The sequence below is a fragment of the Aethina tumida genome, chromosome 7 (assembly GCF_024364675.1).
Source record: "Aethina tumida isolate Nest 87 chromosome 7, icAetTumi1.1, whole genome shotgun sequence".
In the NCBI taxonomy this organism is placed as follows: Eukaryota; Metazoa; Arthropoda; class Insecta; order Coleoptera; family Nitidulidae; genus Aethina; species Aethina tumida.
This window is the reverse complement of record NC_065441.1, coordinates 783,086-808,757: the sequence shown is the minus strand read 5'-3', so window position 1 is coordinate 808,757 and position 25,672 is coordinate 783,086. Positions and strand designations below refer to the sequence as shown.

General features: G+C 29.3%; 2 protein-coding genes across 5 annotated transcripts in view; one reads left to right on the top strand and one right to left on the bottom strand.

Moving 5' to 3' along the window:
• The window catches only part of LOC109605467 (echinoderm microtubule-associated protein-like 2), a 29,286-nt gene extending 10,059 nt beyond the window's left edge, over positions 1 to 19,227 (top strand). Inside the window, exons 1-13 of one of the 3 annotated variants that reach the window (XM_049969337.1) lie at positions 4,559 to 4,698; positions 8,667 to 8,948; positions 9,008 to 9,272; positions 10,656 to 10,727; positions 14,089 to 14,394; positions 15,203 to 15,275; positions 15,332 to 15,538; positions 16,130 to 16,525; positions 17,048 to 17,305; positions 17,362 to 17,616; positions 18,512 to 18,599; positions 18,657 to 18,883; positions 18,949 to 19,227. In XM_049969337.1, the coding sequence (XP_049825294.1) occupies positions 4,647 to 4,698; positions 8,667 to 8,948; positions 9,008 to 9,272; positions 10,656 to 10,727; positions 14,089 to 14,394; positions 15,203 to 15,275; positions 15,332 to 15,538; positions 16,130 to 16,525; positions 17,048 to 17,305; positions 17,362 to 17,616; positions 18,512 to 18,599; positions 18,657 to 18,883; positions 18,949 to 19,074 (2,607 nt within the window). In that variant the 5' untranslated portion in view covers positions 4,559 to 4,646 and the 3' untranslated portion in view covers positions 19,075 to 19,227. Of the gene's footprint in view, positions 1 to 4,558; positions 4,699 to 8,666; positions 8,949 to 9,007; positions 9,273 to 10,655; positions 10,728 to 14,088; positions 14,395 to 15,202; positions 15,276 to 15,331; positions 15,539 to 16,129; positions 16,526 to 17,047; positions 17,306 to 17,361; positions 17,617 to 18,511; positions 18,600 to 18,656; positions 18,884 to 18,948 lie in introns of those variants that run through there. The other 2 variants (XM_049969338.1, XM_049969339.1) reach the window with 2 other exon arrangements.
• Positions 19,228 to 20,581: 1,354 nt separating this feature from the next.
• Positions 20,582 to 24,797, bottom strand: LOC109606545 (T-complex protein 11-like protein 1). 2 transcript variants are annotated; one of them, XM_020023084.2, is made up of 10 exons: positions 24,695 to 24,797; positions 24,377 to 24,549; positions 23,896 to 24,169; positions 22,490 to 22,633; positions 22,320 to 22,439; positions 22,140 to 22,263; positions 21,866 to 22,032; positions 21,586 to 21,770; positions 21,332 to 21,498; positions 20,582 to 21,277 (listed from the first exon to the last, which is right to left on the bottom strand). In XM_020023084.2, exons 2-10 carry the CDS (start codon positions 24,499 to 24,501, stop codon positions 21,075 to 21,077), a joined length of 1,509 nt encoding a protein of 502 aa, XP_019878643.1. In that variant the 5' UTR covers positions 24,502 to 24,549; positions 24,695 to 24,797; the 3' UTR covers positions 20,582 to 21,074. The 2 variants fall into 2 exon arrangements, with proteins under 2 accessions (XP_019878643.1, XP_049825303.1); XM_049969346.1 differs by lacking the exons at positions 24,377 to 24,549; positions 24,695 to 24,797 and adding an exon at positions 24,248 to 24,360.
• Positions 24,798 to 25,672: the final 875 nt, after the last annotated feature.

The window sequence follows — 25,672 nt, the reverse complement described above, 5'->3', positions numbered from 1 at the left end:
ATAATAAAAGTAAATAATCAAATTTACTTTTATTAAAGAATATATTAGAAATAGTCCAGTTATAGATCCACTTTCATTTATCGATCCTTTACACTCATTTGAAAGGGAGTATTCACATGCATCACTTAATTTAGTTTTACTTTCAACTATTTTGTAAACAAACCATCACTACGATGGACTGAATGGAGCAATAAGCATTCGGCCTTCCATGCTATCGATTTTCAGCAAAACTGTGCCACAATTTCTGATAGGTGGCGTTCTTTTGAAGTGGTTGAATTCAGTGCATTTCAGATATTCGTTTAATTTCTGGAACGATGCGGTATTTTTTAATCATGACAGCGAAATTCAGGTCATTGATTTGTTCTGTTGTGGGGGTCGCGGACCGCGGTTAGTGAAATTGTTACATCGATTCGTGCATGCAAATGTTTTTGTGAAATTAGTTTGAAAAATATAATACCACTACTATAATACTGTCACACATACGTAGATCTTAAATATTAATTTCTCTCATAATATTTAGGTCAGGTACCCTAAGTTGTGGTATTGACTTTTTGTATGCCTCATGTATAATATATATGTATAATATTACTAACAATTTTTTTTGTCCTTTGAGTAGTGCAGTGTTTTCGTGGTCAATAACAAGTAACTAGTTTTTTTCTGTGACGCAACAGTTACGAAATTGTAGTAAAGTAACTAAATTAATGGGATTAATCCGTTAAAGAAATTTACATTATTTCAACTGTAAAGGTCACCCTCACCGTGTTAAAATTATTGACCCATTTGAAAACGGGATACCCTCATAAAATTTTTTTGTATATTATCCGATTTTAACAGTCTTTTTTAATTGAAAATTTGTACTTACGGACAAAATGTCACAGTTTTTGGTAGACATAGTTTTTGCAAAAAAATTAAAAATATTTTTAAAATATATTAATCATCATAAATCATATAATGTTAGATTAAACATTATATATTATATTATAAATTATATATTACTTTTTATTATATTACTATTAATAAATAATTGTTAATGTATATAAAATCATCTTGTAATTAATAAAATTGTTAATTTTAACAATTTTTCAAACAATATTTTAAACAATTTTTATTTATTTTTAGTTACTTATAGATACAAATACATAAAGACAAAAGGGAGTAAAAATTCTTAATTAAATATTATTTTAAGATATTATTATTATTAAATATCTGTTAATGTGTATAAAAACGATTTAAAATGATAAAAAAACAAATAGTCAAAATTTTATATAATACATAATTATTATAAAAATATTTGGCAAGAAAAATTGAGAAAAATGTATAATAAATTATTGGATTGAATGGTGGATTGGAGGAAATAAATAAACTTTTGAGTATTAGGAATATTAGTAGAGTATTATTACTATATTCTTGAAAAATAAGATTATTTGTGCGTACAATTTTAGTTCGTTTCATTCATATATTAATTAAAAAAATTAATTCCTAAAAAGAATATAATTTTTAATTTTTCCATAAAATTACTTGTATAATTTCTTACCTAAAAAATTCTCCTGTACATTTATGTTTTTGGCTAAAAAAAGTGACAATTTGTCTATAAATACATATTTTTATGTTTTACAATTGAAAAAAAGAGTTTGTCAAAATCTGACAAAAGATATAAATTTTATGAGGATTTGTCGCTTTCTTCAAATGGACCACACCATATGTAATAGAATACGGAATTTATCTAATTGATTTTTAGAGAACTAAAAGATATATCATTTGAAATTTTGGTTGCAGTTTATTGTATCTTTTTCTTCATTTTCTTCATTTGCTTTTTAGACAGTTTATTTGGTGTTTGGTGTTGGTATTTTTGTTTATTTTTAAATACCAATTACAAGCACTACACCATTCCCTCCTGACATGTTATAATATCTTTATTCTAAAAATAACCAAAAACTAAAATAAAAAACACATACGACTCAAAGTAATGTTTTCATATTTTTTTTGTTATATAATTATTGATTAAAACTAGTGTAAACTAGTAATATAAATTAGTAAGTAGTGAAAAGTTAAGGTGGGAAAATGATTCAATATACGTAGTGCACTGCACGCCACTGCGTATGCCTTGAAGCGCCGTAATCATTTGACCATTTGCAAGAAATTGCATGCAAGTTTTATTGCACGTTGATTTTACGCTCCGTAATAGTATTGACAAAGCAAGTTAGATTTCAAATATATTTTCTGTTTGTGGAGTGAATTGTATCTAAAGTAACCAAAATTATAAGGGAAGATCTTGTAATTGCAAGAAACAAAACCATTTTATCTCTATTGCGCATGCCTTCAAATAAGCGACATAGCTTCACTTAACAACTGAATGAGACAGGAAAATATTTTTTCCTCGTTTACGTACTAAATGTCATAAAATTGAGGAATCAAAATTCCTCCAACTGTGTCACTTTGACCTCAATTACTTCAAAAAACCACTACGGTTTTAGATAAATGCAAAATCTTTGATGTAGTTCTCCAAGATTGGTGTTACTATAGTAACGCTTATTCTGTTTGATGCAAAGACCAAAATTGTATGTTATTTTCAGTTAATTTTGTCACAAATTCCTCCTTTTATGCATCAGCTTATGCATTTGAGATTGTCAAATATACCATTTCTTATTTTATGGAAAGAGATTACAAAAAATTGTGAAAAGCTAAAGAAGTGCTTGATCTCTTCTTCTTGAAAGAACTCTTATCCAATTTATGCAGCTATGACTTACATTGCAAAATGGGAGGTCAACTTAAATAAACCGTCAACACTTTCGAATTCTACGGAGAACCTCCTATTCAGGGTGATTAATCCAACTTAATAATTAAAAGTATATAGAAAACGGAAAAATATGTTTATTTGAAATTAGCTAATTGTAACTTGACTTCAACTTCCATAAGTGACAACTACTTATATTATTTTCAAAGAAAGATTATGTAAATTCCACATGTAATTGTAAATAAAATGAGTAGCAATTTCGACATATTGGTGGTGAAACAAAAAGTCTGCAAAGAAAAGTTCATTTTTGGTATATACCGATTGGAAAGCCTTTGATCCTACTGAGAGAGACAGCATGCATGACAGAGACGGTAAAAGAAACGAAGCAAATTTGCTGACTTTTACTGTCTCTGTTGTACGTGATCTCTCTCAAAATTTAGTAGGAACAAACGGTTTTCGATTGGTATATTAACCCAGGACATTGCTTTTAATGCTCCTAAATTTTATATAGGATGTTCGTTATTTAATCTTAATTTCAAGAATCTTACAACATAACAACTTGTTTTTTCCAATGGAATATCATATATGTTTTAACATAATTAAATTGAATAAAAAAATCTTTCGATTGTCTTAAGCATTCTATTAAAGGGGAATTGACCACCACTCAACCATCAATCTGTCAAAATTTAAAGGAAATAGTATAGACCTTATATCTGCAATTATATGTAGAATTTAAAAATTCAAAAATATGCAGAAACAAATTAAATTTTATTCAAAATAAATTATAAAAGAGTTCAAGTTAAAGTTGCTACAAAAATTTCAGTTATCATCGATGCATATGTTTTTGATTTTTAAATCAGTTAATCAGTTAAAATTAATTGTATGGTATTTAATTTGATTTTATATGTACTTAAGTTGATTCATTAAATAAATGTTGTATCATTTCTATTTTTGGAAAATACTGGTTTTATTATAATTGTATAACACTATAAATTTTATAATATGCAATATACCAACTATTTAAATTAATGTTTAGTATTTGTCAACAAAGTCCAAGATGATTTTCACCACTAAACCGTTAATTTTCTACGGTACAGGTTTTTCTTATAAAATAAAGTGAACTTATTATAAGATAATTACATATGCAAATAATAATTATATTGGTAGCAATTAAAATTAAAACGTAACTTTCATATTAATTATAGATTAATTAATTTTTTTAAATTATGTTAACAATAAGCTATATTCTCAATAGGTTTTAAATAAATTCTTCTACAAAATAAATTTAAAAGTAATTATTATTCAATTTATAAGTGCTTGTGATTAACGTGCAATGAGCGACAGCGATATATCCCAATCTGAAGAACTATCGATAAGTAAATGTGTCAGCGATGCCAGCCCTAATTTTACGGACACCTACAATGCTTGGCGTAAGTATGCTTCATAAAGAATGTAAGCACATTATTATCACAGGATAAATTTAAATTTGTAAAACCATTTTATTTTCATATGTGATTGTTGTTATTGTTTTATTGTGCAAAAATAAAATTTTCTTTAAATTATACATACAAGTATCACACTGCCAAAATAAGTGCACCAATAAATTATAAATAAACTCTAATTGTGCTAACTTTAGGAAACGGTAGCAGTAGGATACTATGTTAAATATATTCAATTAATTTGGTACCCCAATATGAAATTCATTGTACTGCTATTTGTTTACTAAAGATAATTAATATATTCTGTTGATGAAATAGATCATGACCTCTAGCATATCGTTACTCATTGAATGTCCAATGATTTAACCAGGGAAAACAGCTTGAGTAAAAATGTGACAGCAATAAGTTTTGTTATTATATTTAAGTGAATCAATTTTTCCGTTTCTAAAAATGTGTGACTGAACTAAAAGACAATGAATCTTCATAAAGTTGCCGTGGAAAACACGAAACTAATTCGAATTTACAGTAAGTCATATTTGAATTTGAGGTTAACTTAATTAATTCACATTATAACATGTGGGACAATAACATATAATTTATAAATTAACATATTATTTATAAATTATACATGTTTTTTTATTTTTACGTAAATAATTGTGCGTCGTGACGCACAGACTTGCTAATTCTAGTTCTATTAAAGACAAATCTTTATATTGGTGACAATATTATTTAAATTTAATATAATGTAAATCCTTTATTTTTCAGATTTAAATGGATGTATAAATAAACAATCATTATTATATAATTTCAAATAATCTTTTCATTGTAATGAAATATTACGGTAAAATTTTCTCATAAATTTGAGGTTTTTGGTTATTTTATATTTTATACTAATTATACTATAAAATTTTATTACCTACCAATCAACCGTTCAATTCATATCTTTTTCATTTGTTCGTGTCACAATGAATTAATCATGTGAGGAAATTACAGAACAATTGAGAAAGATAACCAGTGGTCATTATTATACCAATTTTTTGAAATGTTAAATATTAATTAAATATGATCGTAACTATTTTCTATAATGTGATCCATTAAAATAATAATTTTGAGAAGTATCTGTATTGTTAATAATTGAGTAATGTTTAATTTTACATTAATAATTTGTATATTATCCTCTTCGCTTTATAATTTCAGCACATCTTCGAGGTTTAAACTTGACCAATTTGCTGTGATTTTTAATCAATCCGTTACAATTATAATTTTTCTTACAGCACATAATACGGTTTGACAATAGTACATTATTTAATAATTATAATCAGCAAAATTAACCAATTAATTGATACACGTTATTAGAATACTGCAAAAAATAAGTTGATTTAATTTTGTCCAATGAAAAATAAAAAACATACGCAGTTCTTTAAAGAATAAAATTAAATTAACCAACTGCGTAGTGAATTCAATATTAACTGAAAAAACATTATGTACACCAGAATCTAATTCAAGTAGTAAAGCTCATAATTTAACACATTTTAATACTGTAATTGCTATATAAATATAACTGCTATCAGCAAAAATTTAGAACAACATTTAACGATAATTTATGTTAACTGAATATATTTTTAATATTTTTTCATTTATATATTAGTTGTATTTGTTGTATACTGAACTATTTCTCAATGTTTTAATATATTGGTTTATAAGTCAAGTATTTTACGAAGTATATTAATATTCAGTTGTTGGTTTTTGGATTTCGGTTGATTTTTAAATTTCGGTCAACAAATGACAAATAATCACAAAATTATAAACATTTAGTCTCCAACGAGTACTAGTTTACAAAATGCTAAAAACCTTTGAATTTCTACTGAAAATTACACTTAATTTTTTTATGAAAGCCTTTTATAACAATGAATTTTTATTTCTTTTCGTTTTTCGGGGTTGCTCGTTTAAGCTCTTGTTGACAATTTTCTTACTAACCATAAAAGCCCAGACTATTCTTATAGTCGATGATTTGCTGAAGAGCTACGATTACATTTGATTTCTCATACTAGACATATTACGGGAGCAGTAATGGACAAAAAAGGAACTAGATTTTTTATAATTTAATTATACCAAATGTAAATGATGTCAATTGTTTTATTTTCAGTAACTTATCGTAAAAGTGTCATGTTTATGTTAAATACCCAGAACATGTAAATTTTATTTATTAATTTTTGTCTGAAAAACCAGTATTATTAACACATAGTATTATTAATCAAAATTGGATTATTTCAATATTCAAATATTTAAAGGGATTTTAAATATATGATTTGTCTCAACAATAAATGTCAAATTATTATTTTTTGATTTTTCTTTTACACCAATTAACAATACTTCAAAGATGTACATATTTTTTTAAATTTTTTCTTGATTCTAATTTTCAATTTATCTCTCCATCCGTCTTGGCATTCACTTATTCCTTCTTCAAGTAAGGATGCAAGCATTCCACACTACACGTAATTATACCAAATGTAAATGATGTCAATTGTTGTCCAAGTATAGGGCAAGTCAATTACAATTCATTGGATAAGCTGCTTTATGATCCATTAAGCTAAATTCTCCACTTCAAAAACTTCCACAAAAGGATAATTTTCAAAAATTTAAGTACCACAAAGATCACTATATCTACAGTTCGCAATGTCATGGTATATATTCCACTCTATTAGTGTCAGATTCTAAATGTCCTTATTACAATTTTTTATTAATTCTAACAAATGACTCAGTTTATGCAGGTGAAAATAATTTTATCGACAACATTAATATTAAAAAATACTGCTTTTATTCTTTAAAATAGAATATAACTTAATATTTAGTCGTCTTAATATCGAAACGAAGTTCCCGAACATTGCCGAATTTTCAGTTTCAAAAACCACTTGATCGAGTATGTGTATGGCGGATTCAGTTGTGTTCAGTTTTTAATACTGCATCTCTTTGTTATTATAATATGGCGTTAAATGTAATAACACTTATTAACATAAGAAATGTCGTTGACATGGTGGATTTTTGAATTTCCCGTTTAAATGACTATGTTAAAATGTTTATAGTTTGAGTTTGAAATTTGAATACAAAAACTGGAAATGATCTGACTGAATTATGACAGAGACAGCAAAGGTCTGCAAATTTGCTCTTTAGTGGGAGACTTTTACTGTCTCTGTCGCCTATGATATCACTTTCAAAATCCAGCCGGATCAGACACTTTTCGATCGGTATATTGGAACGATAAATTTGATTGGTTAACGGAAATTACATTAATGAATAAATTATTTTACTGACCTTGTATTGTATTTTCAAAGGGTAGTGAAGTTATTAGCATAAAAGGATTTTTTGATTTTATTTGCGGACTAAATTTTCATAACAAAAGCACTAATCATTCGAATTGTATGTTGTTAATTATGCGTAAATAAAAATAAAATAATGTTTTTTTGTCTATATACATGTATAATGTGCCTGATCAGACTTAAACCATCTGAGCCTCATTGTAAATAAATATAATTATATATTTAAAAATGTATTATTCTTTCAAAATTTTGACGTTGATATGTAAGAGTCTGCTTGACAAGTAGGAAAAAAAGTATACTGTACTATGTGAAATTAATAATACTAAATTGAGTTAGTGATAGTATGCTTCTATTTTTGTTAGCTTCAGTTCCCTGAGTAAGTTTAAAAACGAAGTTTTCGACTGATTATGCAAATTTGGATACTCGCTGATACTGCTTAATTGGGTTTCTTCTCGAAAGTTAACTACCATGTAGTTTAAGAAAATATATGGATTTTTAATTCGATTAATGTTATGTATGTAAATGATGACAAGCAGCACATGAGTCTAAGAATTATTATTTCATATTTTAATATTTAGTAATGATAATCTTATTATCCCTCCTAGTATTTCAGTATATTGTATTTTTTTAACTCCATATATCGTATATTCTTTACATTAAATATTTTTCATATATAACCCCTTCAACATCAGATCGGCAAGATCGAAAAGACATAATAAATGATAAAGGAGAAGGAATCTTATTCACTTATTCTCATTAACGTCAGTCTCAGTTTAATTGTTAGGGTAATTAAGGCGTGACATTATGAAAATTGTATAATCATATAACTATAACTTAGACTCTGCTTAGACTTGCTCCCTACATATATTTTTTAAGGTCGCGAATATTAAACTAATACACATATCTCACGAATTAATGAAATAATTTTTCAATTGATCTCATTATATTTCAATACCTTGTTCATCTTAAAAAAATGCAATAAATACTTACTTGTGGACGGGAATGAACAAAGAATGTTATACACTGATCTATATTTCCTATTACTCAAATTAAAATGTTCTAATTTGTTATAAAAGTTAAAGTAGTTTAATTTTATTTCAATTGTATTTCCTCTTGTTCAAATTAAAGTGTTTTAATTTTTTGTAAAAGTTAAAAATTCATTTAATTTTATTTCAGATGAGATGTTGGAGATTGAAAATCATGGAATTGCGGGTCGCCTAGCTGACCTTGAGAGAAAAGTAATCGAACAAGGTGATGAGCTGGTATGTCTTAAGGCCACCCTGGCAGAAGCTCTACGTCGTCTTAGTCAGCTAGAGGGCGGACAAAGGGGATCTTTAACACCAGTTAGAGTTAATGGTACTATTTCGAAACCTCAACAAATATCCCGGCAACGTTCGATAAGTTACAATGTTACTTCGAAAGATTCTCCTAGAAGACAGATTGGAAATTCCAATGGAAGTAAGGGTTTATTTTAAATTTTTTTTGTGCTCATCATTAATATTGTGTTTCATTGTTAGTGAATTCACCTTCGGGACTTCCTCAGCGTCGTGCAGTTCATTATCAGTCGACGGGTAGTTTACACAGCGATAGTCACAGTAGCAACAGTGTTAGTCCCGTGCCGTCCCCTTCACCACGAAGTACGCCACTCCCTCTCAACGGCCCGGGAAATGGTAGACGGACACCATCTGGTACCTCCAATCTCCTGCATCCTAGTCCTCTTCACAAGAGATGGAGCTCAACAGGAGACTTTGGTGCCGCCCAGGGAAATGGCATGCAATCGAAGTGAGTAGTAAATATAACGAAAAAAATGTGTTAACACAAGCATTTCACTAATTCAACTTAAGATATGAAAAGTCAGAAATTTGGTCATAATTCATTTTGATTCGAAGCTCAAAACCCCGTCCAGCGTGTATTAGGAGGACCGAATCTCCTTTCCTTACATTAAATCAATAATATAATGACCCTCGTTATCAACAATCTTTTGTCATTTAGTGTGCAAAATTTCAATCCCGGACCGATTAAATTAATTGGTTCTTGAGTAAAATATCTATAAATGACATTTTAGACATCAACTTTTGCAACTAAGAAAATGTTGTAGAGATCGGAATAAATGGAAATTCGAGGATGTTACATCGGGTAAGTGTGATGGATGGGGTAGTACCTCTCACGCCAATTCATTATTTTTTCCGGTGTTCGTCTTGCACAGTGGGGTCTCGCATTGTCATGTTGCGGAGTGAAACCTTTTCTATTTACAATTGCCGGATACTTTTCGACTAAAAATTGATTAACTCGATCTAATTGTTCACAATAAAGTTCTGCATTAACAGTTTGTCCAGGTTTCAGCACTTGTAAATTGCACCAGTACTCCACTAAACACACATCCCTTCATGGTCCTTTATTTGGAGAGATTCACTGTCCTTTCCGTTTTTTATATATCATATAGCACAAAACTTTCGTGTCCAGTGATCAAATGATCAAAAAACGGTTCTGTATGGCGCCGTTTTGTCATTAGACAGATTTTAGGGGACTCAAACACCTACTCTGCTTATTTTTCCAATCTGCTGTAAATGTTTCTGATATGGTCGATTCAGGTTGGTTAAGTATGTATGTTTGCCAGTTCTTCGATTGTTTAACATGGATTTACTTCCACTTCTGCCCTTAGCATACAGGATCTGTTGCATTAGAACCCTTGCGGAACTCGAATGATATACAATGCAGGATATGCTCTTCTAGTATTTGGCTGGCTATTTCACCCCATATTGCAAAAAAGTTTAATATTGAATTATTTAGAAGTGAACAAGTCATAATAATCTCCCACCTTCGAGATACCCAATGAGCTGACAAATGACAATCAAATATCGACATGCACAGAAACGAGAATACTTTCCGGTCTGTCTAACATCTAGATATCTAGACAGCATATTAGTTCGAATATAGGTCCTTATAGTTTTTCTGTGTTTCTGAAATTGTGCACTTAGGTCAAAATAATTCGAAACACAGTTTTATAGAGGCTCTTGTATCATCTTGGTTTTATATGTAATATGTTATAAAGTTTTAGTTTAATACTTAATGTGTAATTTAACAATTATTTTGTTGTATTATAATTTTAGCATGTTTTAATGTTTAATTTTTGTAATATTTTGTTTTTTTATATTTTGTTTACAGGTTTTCCACAAAATCATACATGAACTTGTCCATAAAATCAAACGGCTTTCTCTTACCTAGTCAAAAGCATGGGTATGTTTATTTATGTATATTTGGTATAACATAAATTCAGTAAAATTCACTTTGATTTGATATAATGCTGCTGCATTATCATCAAATGCCATATTTCGTGTAACTAATAGACAGTCTGAAAAATTGTATGAGTCCTATGTTTTTAATATGGTGGGTTATTTCACAATGTTTTGTTCATTGAGTGGAATATCATAAACTATTAACGTATTAATTTTTTATGATTATTATTAATATTAGTAGTAGTACCATGGGGACTATGGAATGATGTTATTTAGATAATTAAGGAATACGCCCAACTATTAAATTAATTCATGAATGTTAACTGTTTGATATTTTAGTCAATGCAGTTTTTACAATGTTTATTACTATGTTAATTAAAATTATTCCAATTACAATGCCGGTAATAAAAAAAGTATTCAATGATTCAGTTATCGAGTGTAATAATTTGATCATTTTCATTCCGTAGTTTCCATCGGGGATATACCGAATGCTCGAAATGTCGAATGCTCGAAAAGTCGGAATCGATCGGCTACCTTCGACAAGCGTAAAATATACGATAGAACGCCCGTTATTTAGGAACATGTTTAGCAAGAGCGTTTTAAGGAAGTCATTGATACCTATTCTATGTATTTTAATTCGTATATTTCATCTATGCTGTGTCATAAGGCCAACGATTAACGCTTAACCTAAAAATATTCTATATTCAAATCAAATAATTCTAATAAATATCTGTTGAAAATCTGTTATTGATTGATTGAATATAATTACTAGTGAATTTTATATGTGTGAAAATTATTATTTTTGTCCACTCTAGTGCACTCTGCATGTTTTAGTATTTAAAATAGTCGATCTTAAGAAACAACATTTAAAGATATATCATGGATATATATACAATAGATGGGTGTCATTAATAATCAGTTTCTTTCCTGACTGGTTTACTACAATACACACCAGTTATCGATTACTAAGGAAGAAACATTTACATGAAGATTTAGGTCTAATCTGAAGAAGTGATATATGACAGCTTAGTCAGTATTAATTAGTGATGTCAGTAAAAGTGGCAGCAAAATTAAAGGTTTTTCATTGTATACTAACTATTCTTCGACAACCAGATATATTTCTTTCATAAAAATTAATAACAAAAGAATCTCTGGAAATACATTTATGCTTTTTATTTATATAACTTTCTATGCAGTAACATCCTACATATCATTTTTTGAACATAATATTAAATATTTTCTAACAGTGATATTTTAGAGTTTTTTCTTTAATATTATCTCGTATCAAACATTACTATAAATTTGAAGTATTTTAGTATCTTAGTTGAATGGGATATAAATTTTCTAAATATAGATTATTTTGTTGATGTTTTTCATACACACTATCTTACATAGTGCTTAAATTATTTAACTAATTTGTCAATTATTTCAACTACGTTAGGTTAGGTTAGAGATATGAAATAGCTTTTTTTAATATCTAACAGTTTAATTAATTTATAAATAGTTCTATCAATTTATGAACAAACTAAATTTGCACAACTTTAATAAATAATTACTTGTTAAATGAACCCTAACCATTATATATTAGGAGAATATGAAATCGCCGCAAATCGGTGTTTTCTATATTTAACCAACTCCTTATAATAATCAAGTTCAATAAACTCATTTAATTAATATGAATGACAAAAAGTAAGATAAATTATTAAAATATTTATTATTCTCACTTTGAATAATTACTTTTGAATAATGATACTAAGTTTTTACTTAAGTATAAAATAATTTATCTAACTAAAAATATTAATTAAACAAGAAACTTTATTAAGATATGTTCAGGGTAAAGTTTTTATTTACTTATTTGGTAACAGATGAAGTCTAGTTACATATTTTGTTTTACTATTTAAATAAATTAAAGTTTTCACATTTTCAGAATATAATACTTCAGATTCTTTTTAAAAATTGAATAGCTTTAACAATTCATAAGTATAATTTTAAATGTGAACGAGTCATTATTTATAATATTCGGTGCGCAATCCTGAATATTTATAATTGGCAGTTGATGTTGGGTGATTTTTAAATTAAATTCCCGTAGCCCGTCCCATATGCACGTTCCTACATGAGCATGCGCATAAGTTTCCGGCACCCACATACGACATTGACTCGAATGCGCTCGGATATTTCCGTTTCGGACATTCGATATTTTGAGCGGTCTACATTTCGAGTATTCGCTATGTGTCGTTTGCATCATCAAATTGATGTATTCTGTTTTGCCTAACCCACTGGTTTTCTCAATGCCACTCATATAATTTATCAACACATTCGGTGATACGCTAATTAAATTAACAATTTGCCTGTCTCGTACAAAACCTCGTCTATATGATTACCCATTCGTGACTAAACCGGGAAAGAAGTCGGTATAAAACCACTGAAACACTTATAAAAACTCATTTGTTCGAGAATTTAGTACTGAATGGTGGCTTGTGTGTCTGAATAATGTTCAGGTATTATATATTTAATTATTTTGTGATAACTAAGGTATCATTTTTATATTATAATATACAAAAACACAAATAAATTGTCAAATAACTTTATAAACATGGGGATACGACATGTTTGTTTTCTGTATTTTACAATAATACAATAATTATTGTTTAAGCGACCCTTTTAGCTTAGTTAGTACAGTAACATAACAATAGAATTATATTTTTTGAATTATTTAGATAAATTAAATTTAAGCAAAACTACGAAAATAATAATTTTTCCTAATTCTTATGTCAAATTTTATATGTTTATGTGCTATCTAACATAATATAAACAGTGAGTAATATTGACATACACTGTAAAAAAATCCATTATAATATCGTTTCTAAAGAGTATTTAAATACTTATGCAAAAAAATTAAATATACAACTTAATACCAAAGCCAAAATATAAAAAAAGAAATTAAGTAGTCATTGTACTTGGATCATTTTATTTTAAAAATAATCAAGTTACCTTCACGCCAGGATTGTGTTTTATTTATGCTTGAGTCTCTTAGTTTAACGGTAATTAGGTATTAATCCGTTCTACAGAATGAATAAAAATTTTATTGTAAAAAATTTGTATGTCAAAAATAGCTTCCTAAGAATAAATGAATATTTTTAACCCTATAAAATCTTTTATTTCAACTTAATAAAAATGATATTAGATTGTATTAAGTATAGTAAATTTTTTATATATTTTGTGTTGCTATTTTACAGTTTTTGAATACTTTTGAATAAATTCTATTACATTTGGGTAATACACAAATCGTTACAATATAATGAAAAAGTTTCTTGATGGAGTTTATAAGCCAACTAAATTAAACCATTACTTTTAACCATTAGGACAAAAGATACAACGTTCAATGAAGAAGATGGATCTCTAAAAGTCTATCTTCGTGGACGCCCCATCGTTTTACATGCTCCTACTGAGTATGCCGACAGCTACGACCTGATGAAAGTGGCTGCACCACCATCACAACGTCTAAAACTCGACTGGGTCTATGGATATAGAGGCAGGGATTGTCGCTCTAATTTGTATTTTCTGCCCACCGGCGAAATGGTATATTTTGTAGCCGCGGTTGTTGTACTGTACAACGTTGAGGAACAGAATCAGCGCCATTACCTTGGGCATACTGATGATATCAAGAGGTTTGTATGACTGAGAACCTAATGTAAATACAATTTTGTTTATTCCATTCATGAGTATATTTTATATTTTTGTGAAATTTTACTAGGTATTTAATTTGCTATGGCTGGCGCACGCGGAGTGTGATGTGTGCCTTAGACACTTTTTGGATCGGTGAAATCTCGTGCGTTCGCGTCTCCGACATGATTATAGCATATCTTATAAGTGAAATTGAATGGATGAATGGATTATAATTCAAATATTATGAAATTTCTAAGTTTTCACTTCTATCGGCAGTCTATAACTGCCAATTTTAAATTTTTTTACTCATTATTTCCACAAACGTATAAATTCATTGAGCCAGAAAATTTATACCAGTCCTTTTCAAATTGTAAAAAATGAGCCACTCTTATTTTAGAGAACAATATGCACAAATGATCACTACTACAATTTTTATTTCTTACGAAAATTCTCATGTAACAATGTATCCTTGCAAATTAAATTAAATCATCACCAAAATCGCCTTGTTGTTTTCAAATGGAATATACATATATGATAATTTTTTTACTCATTATTTCCACAGACTTTGTCGAAAATGTATAAATTGAGCCACTCTTATTTTAAAAAACAATATGTACAAATGATCAAATTTTTATTTCTTATGAAAATTCTCAGGTAACAATGTATCCTTCAAAATTAAATTAATTCATCACCAAAATCATCTTCAATTTCAAATGAAATATACATATATGATAATTTCATGAAATATTTAGTAAATCATTCTTAATACCATGGGCACCATAGTTGATTATAAAGTTTTTATATTTTCAGTTTAGCAATACACCCAAATAAATTGGTTATAGCCACTGGACAATGCGGAGGTGTGGATAGAAACGATTCTAGGGTAATTTAACATCGACAGTTGAGTACTAGTGATATTAAATAAATAAACAATTTTAGCCGCATATTAGAATATGGAATAGTGTCTCATTAGCAACACAGGCTATTATTGGTTTCAATGATTTTGAAACTGGAATATGTTGCCTTTCTTTCAGTAAAGCTGATGGCGGTAATCTCTTAGTTGCAATCGATGAATCTGCTGAACATTCCATTTCGGTTTGGGATTGGCAAAAAGGGGACAATGGTTATAAAATTACAGAGACTAAGGTAAATATAATTTAGTTCATTTTACGATTTATATACGATATGATATTTGACATGCCGATTAGAAAGTCCTTAATGAATTTTGAGAAAGACATCATACGTATCAGAGATAGTAAAAGATTCCCACTCTGAAGCAAATTTACAGACTACTGTCTCTGTCGTGTATGACACCGTATTTTTAAAACAGGAATCTGATACTTTCTTAAAAATAAACTCCAAAAGCATTGTTTTTTATTTATGTATAAAAAATAAAGTAAACGCTATTTTATAATCAATTTCTAACTTATGTAACAATCGTTTCAGTTATTTATGTGTCTTTCTTGTCTTAGATGTATGGATTACTGTAGATAATACTAAAACTTCAATACAATTATTACCTAAAAATTTTGATCTATCTCATCCTAAATATTATTTAAAACATTGTTTATAAATTGTTCATTATATAATCTTCTCTTCTCATAGTACCAGAGTTAATGGAACTCGACGAAGTAGTTAAGTCCAGATTATTCAGAAATTCAAAAAGCAAGAATAAAGAATAAATTTTAATAACTGTTACTGTATTGTTGTTATCTATATCCAATATTTCTTTCCCAGGGTTCTGTGGATACTATTGTGTCAGCTGAGTTTCATCCTTTAGATCGTAATACGATCGTTACATGTGGTAAATCTCACATCTCATTTTGGTCGTTGGATGCTTCTGGCGCGTTATACAAACGGGCTGGAGTTTTTGAGACACGTGATAAGCCCAAATACGTAACAGCAGTAGCCTTTTTGCAAACGGGCGAGACGATTACCGGAGATTCTAATGGTAATCTGGCAGTGTGGGGTCGCGGAACCAATACCATTTGGAAGTTCAAAAAGGGCGCACATGATGGTGGTGTGTTTTCTATATGTGTTACAAAGGATGGTAGTGTGATTACTGGTGGAGGAAAAGATGGAAGGGTGTTTATGTTCGACTCCGGATTAAATCAGACTGAAGAATGGAGTCAGGTAAAAACATTAATTATTAAACTATTTTTGCTATTGGTCTTTCTTGCTGCGATTTAGATTTTGTTTGGGTATATCGTCATTTTTGTCTCCACTACATTTTGTTTAGTATGCTCTAAATGTTTTCATGTGATAATATAATTTTTATAACATCTTTAGTTATTTTAGTAATTGTTTCTTGATTATTGAGGACATCCCAATAATGTCTGTTTGGATGATTAAATATGTTGTATTTTGATTTACATTATATAGTCTCAAGAAACTTTCGTTATACTCACATAATCTTACGGTTTAACCATTAAAGGCATCATATAAGCTTTTTGAATCTACTAGTACTAGTCAAAGCGCAGAGAAAACTAAAAGAAAAAATATTATAGTCAAAATTTATTAAAACCGCTATCATCAATACAATATTGAACAAAATTTTAGCACTGATCTGCAAATAACTTTTGACTTTTATATTGGTTAGAAATATGTAGCTTCGTTTTTAGAAAGTAAATTAATTTATTTTAATTTAATTTTCAGATTGAATTGCATTACGGCGGAGTACGAGTGATATCAGAGGGCCAGGGTAACCAATTATTGGTAGGCACTACTCGTAATTGCATTTTAGTCGGCTCCTGTTCTCTCGGATTTCAACCAATAATCTTGGGTCACGCCGACGAACTCTGGGGATTAGCCGCACATCCTGGAATCCAACAATTCGCAACGGCAGGTTATGATAAAGTTCTGCAGTTGTGGGATTCTCCATCTCATAGTATTCTATGGAGTAAAGATATTGGTGTAAGTTTTGTATCTCTTCCATTACTGAGTTGTAAAGTAACTGTTAATTTTTTTAGGAACAAGCTCAGTGTGTTACATTTACTGTGGATGGAATGTTTGTTCTGGTTGGTTGTAAGAATGGTAAATGGCTCATTTATGACACACAAACGCGGGATTTAGTGGGAAGTCATGTAGATGGAAATGAAACTATAGAAACTATGCGATTTTCACCTGATGGTACCATGTTAGCTCTTGGTTCAAGAGATAATAATATTTATATATATCAAGTGTCTGAGGATGGGACCAAGTATAGCAAAGTTGGTCGATGCTCGGTAAGATATAATTTATTTAACCTGATATTTTATCTACAAAAAATTCGAATGAAACTAATTTACACTGAAAAACACACCAGGCGTAATGAAATATATTTATAGAAAAGTTTTAATTAGAATTGAAAAATATCAATGGTTGTGTTGTTTATTTTAAATTTATTTATTTTTTTTGTAAACCATTTCAAATACACAAGGTGATACAGAAATGTACCAAAAGAGTGCAGAAATTAAAATAAATTTTGGCTGTCATGAAATACAATGTTTTTGGATATATATGATAATTATGAGACATTTGTTAAACTATTATTTCCAAATGTCATTGAAATGCCCTCTTATATAGGTAATCTCTTAATTAGTAGGCCGTAAAGTATTAATTATATGAACACTTTCAACATAATTTAATTAATACGGAAATAAAGTATAAGATGTATTGTAATGAAAGTATACTAGGTTATTGGACAGTTATACGAAAATTTGATTTCAAGTACAAAAAGTATATATAATATATATTTTAATTTAATTTCAATTATATTACAAGCTCTTCACCGTTGAAACTTACAAGCTATGAAACAAAGACGAAAGAATAATTATTTAATTTTTGTATTACAAGACTGATTGATCTGTTCACAAACGACAGCCTCATGTTAGTCCTAACTTCTGAGTACCACACCTATATGTCCTGGGACCACCATAAAGTAAAAAACAATAATTTTCTTTTTACATTCAAACCTATGCTTATCGAAAATACGAATTTTACAGACTAATAATATATATAATAATAAATAATATATCTGTCCATGTACCGCAATGTATATAAGGATTATTTATATAGAAAATTCATCGAGGGTTAAATAAAATAAAAATTGATAATTTAATAATTAATTTTTACTTATAGGGACACTCTAGTTTTATAACTCATCTGGATTGGGCCAACGATGGACAAACCCTAAGAAGTAATTCAGGAGATTACGAACTATTATATTGTATGTTATTATTTTAACTATTTTATCATGTATATAATATATATCAACTCATTTAAGGGAATGCAGGAACATGTCGCCAAATACCTCAAAGTGGTATGATGAAAGATGTTGAATGGGCAACAAATAATTGCACTTTGACTTTTACTACTGTGGGCATTTGGCCGGAAAATGCTGATGGGTCTGATATAAATAATTGCGACAGGAGTAACAATCAATTATTAATGGTGACTGGAGATGACTTTGGAAAAGTTAAATTGTTTAGTTATCCAGTTATTCAACCCAAGGTAATTTTTTTATTATCATTATCTTAACTTAAAAGATTCTAATTAAGATTAAAAATTTTTTTTAGTCATTATGTCACATGTATGGAGGCCACAGCAGTCACGTTACATCTGTGAAGTTCCTTTACGACGACACAAGGTTAATTTCTATTGGAGGGAAAGACACTGCTGTACTTCAATGGGCTATCTCATAAAATGATAATTTTAGTTCAATTTGCTTTTGATTAATTTATGCACATGTTTTAAGAATCCTAAGGATTACTAAAAATCATAATGTTATGAAACGTCTCATTGTTAATAGTCACCATCTAATTAAATATTAATTGTTTTACATAATGATAAAACTACTTGAGGAATATTTAATTCACAATATTGAATAAACATTTTTATATTACGAAATTTGACTTAAATATGACTAAACTAAAATATTAAAAAGTGCCACCTTCATATATTAATATGTATGAGTATCATATAATATTTTCTTATTTGTGATAAATATATGTTATACATAAATATATATGTTGCTTTTTTATATGATTAAAATTCTGTTTTTATGGTTTTACAAGAACGTTCTGACTTTGTGGCAGGATCATTGTGTGTATGAATAAATTTAATTGATAAAAGTTTGCTTGACACCTGCGAGACATACTCCCTACTAAATTATTAGCATAATCTTGAGCTATTTCTTTCCAAAGTAGTTGAAGAGTCTCTGGAGGTGGTATGTGATTCATAAGCCTTCTATGTAGCATGTCCCAAACATGTTCGATGGGATCGAGGTCTGGAGCGCCTGGTGGTATCGTTGAATGAGGGATTTAAGGCAAATTTCAACTGTCTCTAACAATTGCAGCATTATTGTCGAGAAAAGAAAAACTGGTCCCCAATGGTGGCATGAAAATTAACAGTTAACTTGATAAATGTAGAGATCAGTTCCTCCCCCAAAACAGATTCCAGCCCAAACCGTAACACCTCGACCTCCAAATGGATGAACTAATGGCATGCTCTTCGATTTCTTGCTACCCCTTTCATTCCTCCAATTAACATGCCTCTAGCCGATATTGATCAGTCAGTCTTTTCAAAAGACGGCGAGACACCAAACCAAAGTTTTCTAATAGTCGTTCGATAGATTGAGTAGAACAAGTGTACCAGTAATAACATAAACTCGCTGGGATAATGCTCTCGCAGTAACTAAGGTAACATATCATAACATAACATAGCTTCCCTGACGGAGCTCCCCGCCCTCGCAGGTCTCCTCTACCGTCACCCTCGGTTCGAGTACCATCCCCTGCTTAGCACTTCCGCTGATTCCACCCAAGTACTATAAGTATGCAACCCATAGTACTACTTGCGTAGCACATGAACCCTCCGACATATATATATATATATATATATATATATATATATGTATAAATTTTAAATTTAGTGTTGTGGATGCTTAAGAATAATAATATCGTCCGCTCATTCCATTTTAACATACAATATACACTTCTTCTTCCTGTGTTGGAGGCCCATGGATTTTGTCTGCTCTGCCATCTTATTTTTACAGCACTGATATGGTTTACAGCATCACTAAGTAATAGAAAAGTTAACGCGGTATCGCAAATTAAGTGGTACAAAGATTAAAATACTGATTAAGCAGTGGTTTTCGTGTCCATAGAAAAAAAGTATAGTTGAGGTATTTCAAAAATATCAATAATACAAAACTTGTATTGATATTCAATATATATTGAATAATTAATGAGTAAATATTAATACATATATTATATTCTATATATTTATCACGGTTTAAGTATTAATGTTTAACATACTTCAATAATTAATATGTGAATATATTTAGTATAAAATTTCCAAGGCCTTACTTATTTTAAATAAGCTAACACTTTATTGATATCACAAAATTACTTTTAAATCATATTCAGGTCACACTAAAATTACAATAGTTACAAATTACAAGTTTGCTTCCTATACAAGTTAGTTTTGTTACAGACATTAAATTACCAGAATCTACAATTACATGAGCTAATTTAATAAAATTAGATTTAAGTTTTAGTTTCATATTATCAGTATTAATATATATTAACATTCGAATTAAACCAAAACTAATTGTTTTAATCAGAATATTAATAATATAATAATATTATAAACATAATATAATTTATCATATAGAATTGGTTAGCTTAAAATATAATCCACAGGCTTATGAGGCCTTGGGCAGCGCTTCGGCTACAATCTTGTGATAGTAAATGCAGAAAACAGTCTCATTGTGCGATACTATTCTTAAAAGTTGACCGGCGACTGCCACAAGAGGTTCCTGAAGTGCTGTTAGACCAGAAGGCACTTTCTGGGGATTAGCTGTTGAGGATTCAATGATGTTGTGGTAAAACTCTCGTACCCTTTGTTCTAAAATGTATGTAAGAAACAGAAACGTTGTGAGATGAATAAAGGAATACTTACTGACGATAGCTCTGACTTTGTGTTCAGGATTTGCTATATCCATTATTTGTTGTCTAATAGTGTTTACAGCTGCTGGGTTCATTTCAGGGAGGTGATGCTTGATGATAGTTTCTTTCGCATCTGTTATAACTTGTTCTGACACGTTTTTTAATATTTCGTCAAGATCCCTAGTATAAAGAATAAATATTTTATAAAATAATTTATAGATGAAAATTCGATGATGCGACATAATTATATCAGTAAATTCAACTTACTTCTCAGTCTTATAAGATTGTAATAATATCATGATGTGATCCTTTAAAACTGTCTTAAATTTCTCTATGGTATGTAAATCAACACTAGTATTGCTAAGAGTAACCAATAAAGCCGTAGCAGTGATAATCAACCTTTCTGTCTTTAATTGTAAATCTCTTAAACGCTCTTCATCTAACATGAACGTCTGCAATCAAAAAGTGAATGTAATTAACATACATAGTAATAAAATAGTATTGAATTTAAAGAAGCTACTTATAAGTAAAAATAAAAATATTCTACCTCAGGGAAGGGTTTAGAAGCGTTCCAGTCGATTAGATCCCAACAAGCTTGACAAAAAGCTCTTTTGTAAGTATTCTTAACAAATAAATCGTACTCAGGAGACGCCGGGACCTGTTGATTTAAATCCACATATTTCAGCAGCCACTTCCTAGTCTGTTCCAATCCATCTATAAATCATTTTTTTGTTAAAAAGTTAAAAATATTCATATATTTATAATAGTTAAATAAAATAAAACTTGATATTTATGTCATTATTTCAGTCAAGAGTTTTTACCAGATTGAATGGCCAGAAAGTCAGCAAACTTCTTTCTCTCCAATTCCACACTGCATGCAATAATATCTGGCCTAGCAAGTCGAAGTGTGAAGTTGGCCATGTCAAGTACCATAAGGTCCAAAGTCTAAGCAAAAAGTATGATTTAAATGCTTATATCTTTGAGCAGAGGAATATACTGACCTCCAAAATACCTCTAAAAGTATCAATAACATCTGTAGTTTCAGTCAGTTCTTTTATCCTTTCATCTCTGATCGGGGCGCACAGTTTTCCCATGATCCCGATGACGAATTGAGCATAACCCTGCGAATCAGCATAATGCGAAAACATTTTTTTCAAGAGATAAGTCTTACTCTGAAATCAATGGTGCCCTGTTCAGCTTGTTGTTTTATTAGGGCGGAATCTAGTACTTCGGATATCTGTTGACGAGTTTTTGTGTGTTGCGGGAGTAGAACCGAGTACAAGCCCTCCTTTATATCTTCCAATAAAACCAAAGCCTAGAAATATAAATAAATAACATATCAACATATCAGATTATAATTATTATATTATAATACTAAAATAGAGAATGACCATGTCCAATGATCGAAAACTCGAAGCCGTTTTTACAAGATACTTAGATAAATTTGAATCAAACATTTTTATTTCTTACTTTAGTTAACCTATTGTATCTTTTTTAGAACAAAATGAAAGTATAAAAAGTCTCCTGTATTGTTGAAATTAATGATGACAATGATGCAAACAATTAAAATAATTTTAAAAATCAAGTACATGGAAATTTAAGTAAAAACAAATACTATCCATAAATAATATGATTAGATACTAATTGTTATTTCAATTGAATTGTATTCATATTTTGTCATGATCTTGTACAGACCATAATATATTTGAGTAGTAAAAAAACAATTTAAACCTGCATATAGTTGTTGCTCAGAGTGTCAATAGATGTGAAAACCAGATTGATGTTGACAAACATTATGAAATTTCAAATTTTAATAGTAAAAGTTCTAAGTTTTCACTTCTATCGGCAGTCTCTACTACCAATTTTAAATTTTTTTATCTTATCTTAGACCAACAGGACTTAAAATGTTTGAATCTCAACTATTTTTTTATCGAAACAAATCCGTTTCCTCGCAATTTAATCAATTTTTTAATGTCATCGGTACAAAATAAAGCTTAAGACTATATTTTTAACAACCAGGTTAACAGTTAAATTTAGAAACTGCATTTGAGAAGTAATTTGGAAGTTTGCCAACTATATCAAATTTTATTATTATCTTAACATCTTTAAAATATTTTCTTTATTTTTCCTTATCTTCCTGGTTGATATATATAAATTTTAATTAATTGACCAAAAAAGTTGATTAAAAAATCATAACAAAAAATTGCAGGCATGTAATAATTGGTCTCAGATATAATTTTTGTATTGTTTATTTAATTTACTAAACAAAGAAATTTGTAAACTCAAATTTGACATTTATTATTTGGGTTCATTTTACAAAAATTAATGGTAAGTAACAAAAATGATATTTCTATTCAAAAATATCCAATAAAAGGAAAAAAAATCTTTGGCGGATTAACGGCGCAATTTAATGAATAAACAAATAGAACAACGACCTTCCCAGATTGGCCCAAGGTCTCATGTGGGCATTGACAACAAAAGTTTACTTGGAACAAAGAGAGCACATACAAGTGGTAATTGTGGACAAAGATAAAACAAAATAATGAACAATTAAATAACTTTTGAATATTTACTTACTTGCGTATAATTCGGCGTTTCTTCTGATAACTGCTGTCTAAGGACATCCCAGAAAGCTCGATGCATTGTATCTTTGATCACCTTTTGCACACTATTGGGTTCGACTTCGGGCTTCTTGAGATGGAAATCTTCATCAACCACTATTTGATGCACCAGTGCCATGTCCCGCATGCTATTTGCTGCCTGCATTATCTCTTCTAAAGATACGAATTTCGGTGGAGACGCTGATGTAAAGCTGCTGCCGACCATATATTGTGCTGAATTTGTACGTTGTCTAGAAATGCACCATATTACATTAATTACAAATTAAACTTACCCCAATATTTATTATATTCTAACTTTTGTATATTACCTGGGATTCATAATTGAAGTTAATTTACAAGAGTTTAAAATTGGACTGATTAGAAAGCAGACATGAGTTATTATGCAAGAAAAAGATTTATAATTAACTTTCCCTGTTCAAAATAATATAATTGTTTACATTTTTCCTGGCAATCCAGCGGAACCATCGTCACTGTTGAAGGAACTTTCACTTTGGGTTCTCACCCTGGCAAATGTACCAGTACCGTGAGGATGAGTTTCCTTGTTTTCCCCTTTGTCATTCATTTTTTCGATTTTAGTTAAATTTAGACCTAGCCGTTTGATGCAACTGACCTAAAACAAAATCACGGGGATACTATGAAATGATGGCAACGTTGATCAACACGGAAGTGTCGTGTTTCATAAAGGAGAAAAATAAATAGAGGTTATTTCCTTTTTAGAGAGATTCGGGGTTAACTGGTGGTTACAATTTGTTTACCTCGACAAATGACGGTACACACACTGAAAATTTTGTGATGATGATTTTACAAATTAGAAATGTCACACTAGCTCAGCTGTTCTTTGTTTGTCAACAATGAGCGTAGCACTCTTCCCTGGCAATCAGTACAGACGCATGTGCACTTCCACACATTAGTTTTAAGAATTTTTTAAATTGAACAATGTAAAATTTTTATTTTAGATTACTTGTGTACAATTAATTTAATAAATAATTTATAAATTTCTAAAACTTTTATACTTGGACTTTAGAACTATTAGTAGTTAAAACAACTTCAATGCCAAATGATCTAAAAACATACCATAGAACAACCCAACATTATCTGTTCTGTGCCATTCACCAAAGATATTCCATACCATACCTATATTCCACACCATACCACATTGTGAGGATGCTTGGACATACTGGACAAGTTTAGGTATTTAAATCTTCAGAAATAGTATTTATAATTTTTGAAAAAACTGAAACTTGTATTGCAAAATTGATGTATATTTAAAATAAAAGCCTCCTTGGTATTGGTTTATTATGCAAATGATAAATTAGGTTTTCTTCCATCACATTGTTTATAATCATAAACAATTCGTTAACATAATTTTACAAATTATTAATATACATACAAGGAAGAATATTGTAACAAATTAACATTATTTTGCCATCCGTAAGTAGTAGAATACATTTAATTTCAGATTTATGTTTAAGAACTAGGTATTATGATTTTTATGTTTATATTTTAATCATAGAAAATCATAGAAAACCTAAGAAGTAGAAAATAAGAGTACCATCTTAATTTTGTTATGCGCTATTATACACATGTAGTGACCTAGCGTAATGTGGGTTGCATATTCTTTGTTTGTAATTTACATTTACGTTATAATTTTTAGTTATTGTATAAATTTAAATAATTTTTTATAATATAATTAATACAATACAATACGATACAATGCAATCCAATCCAATACA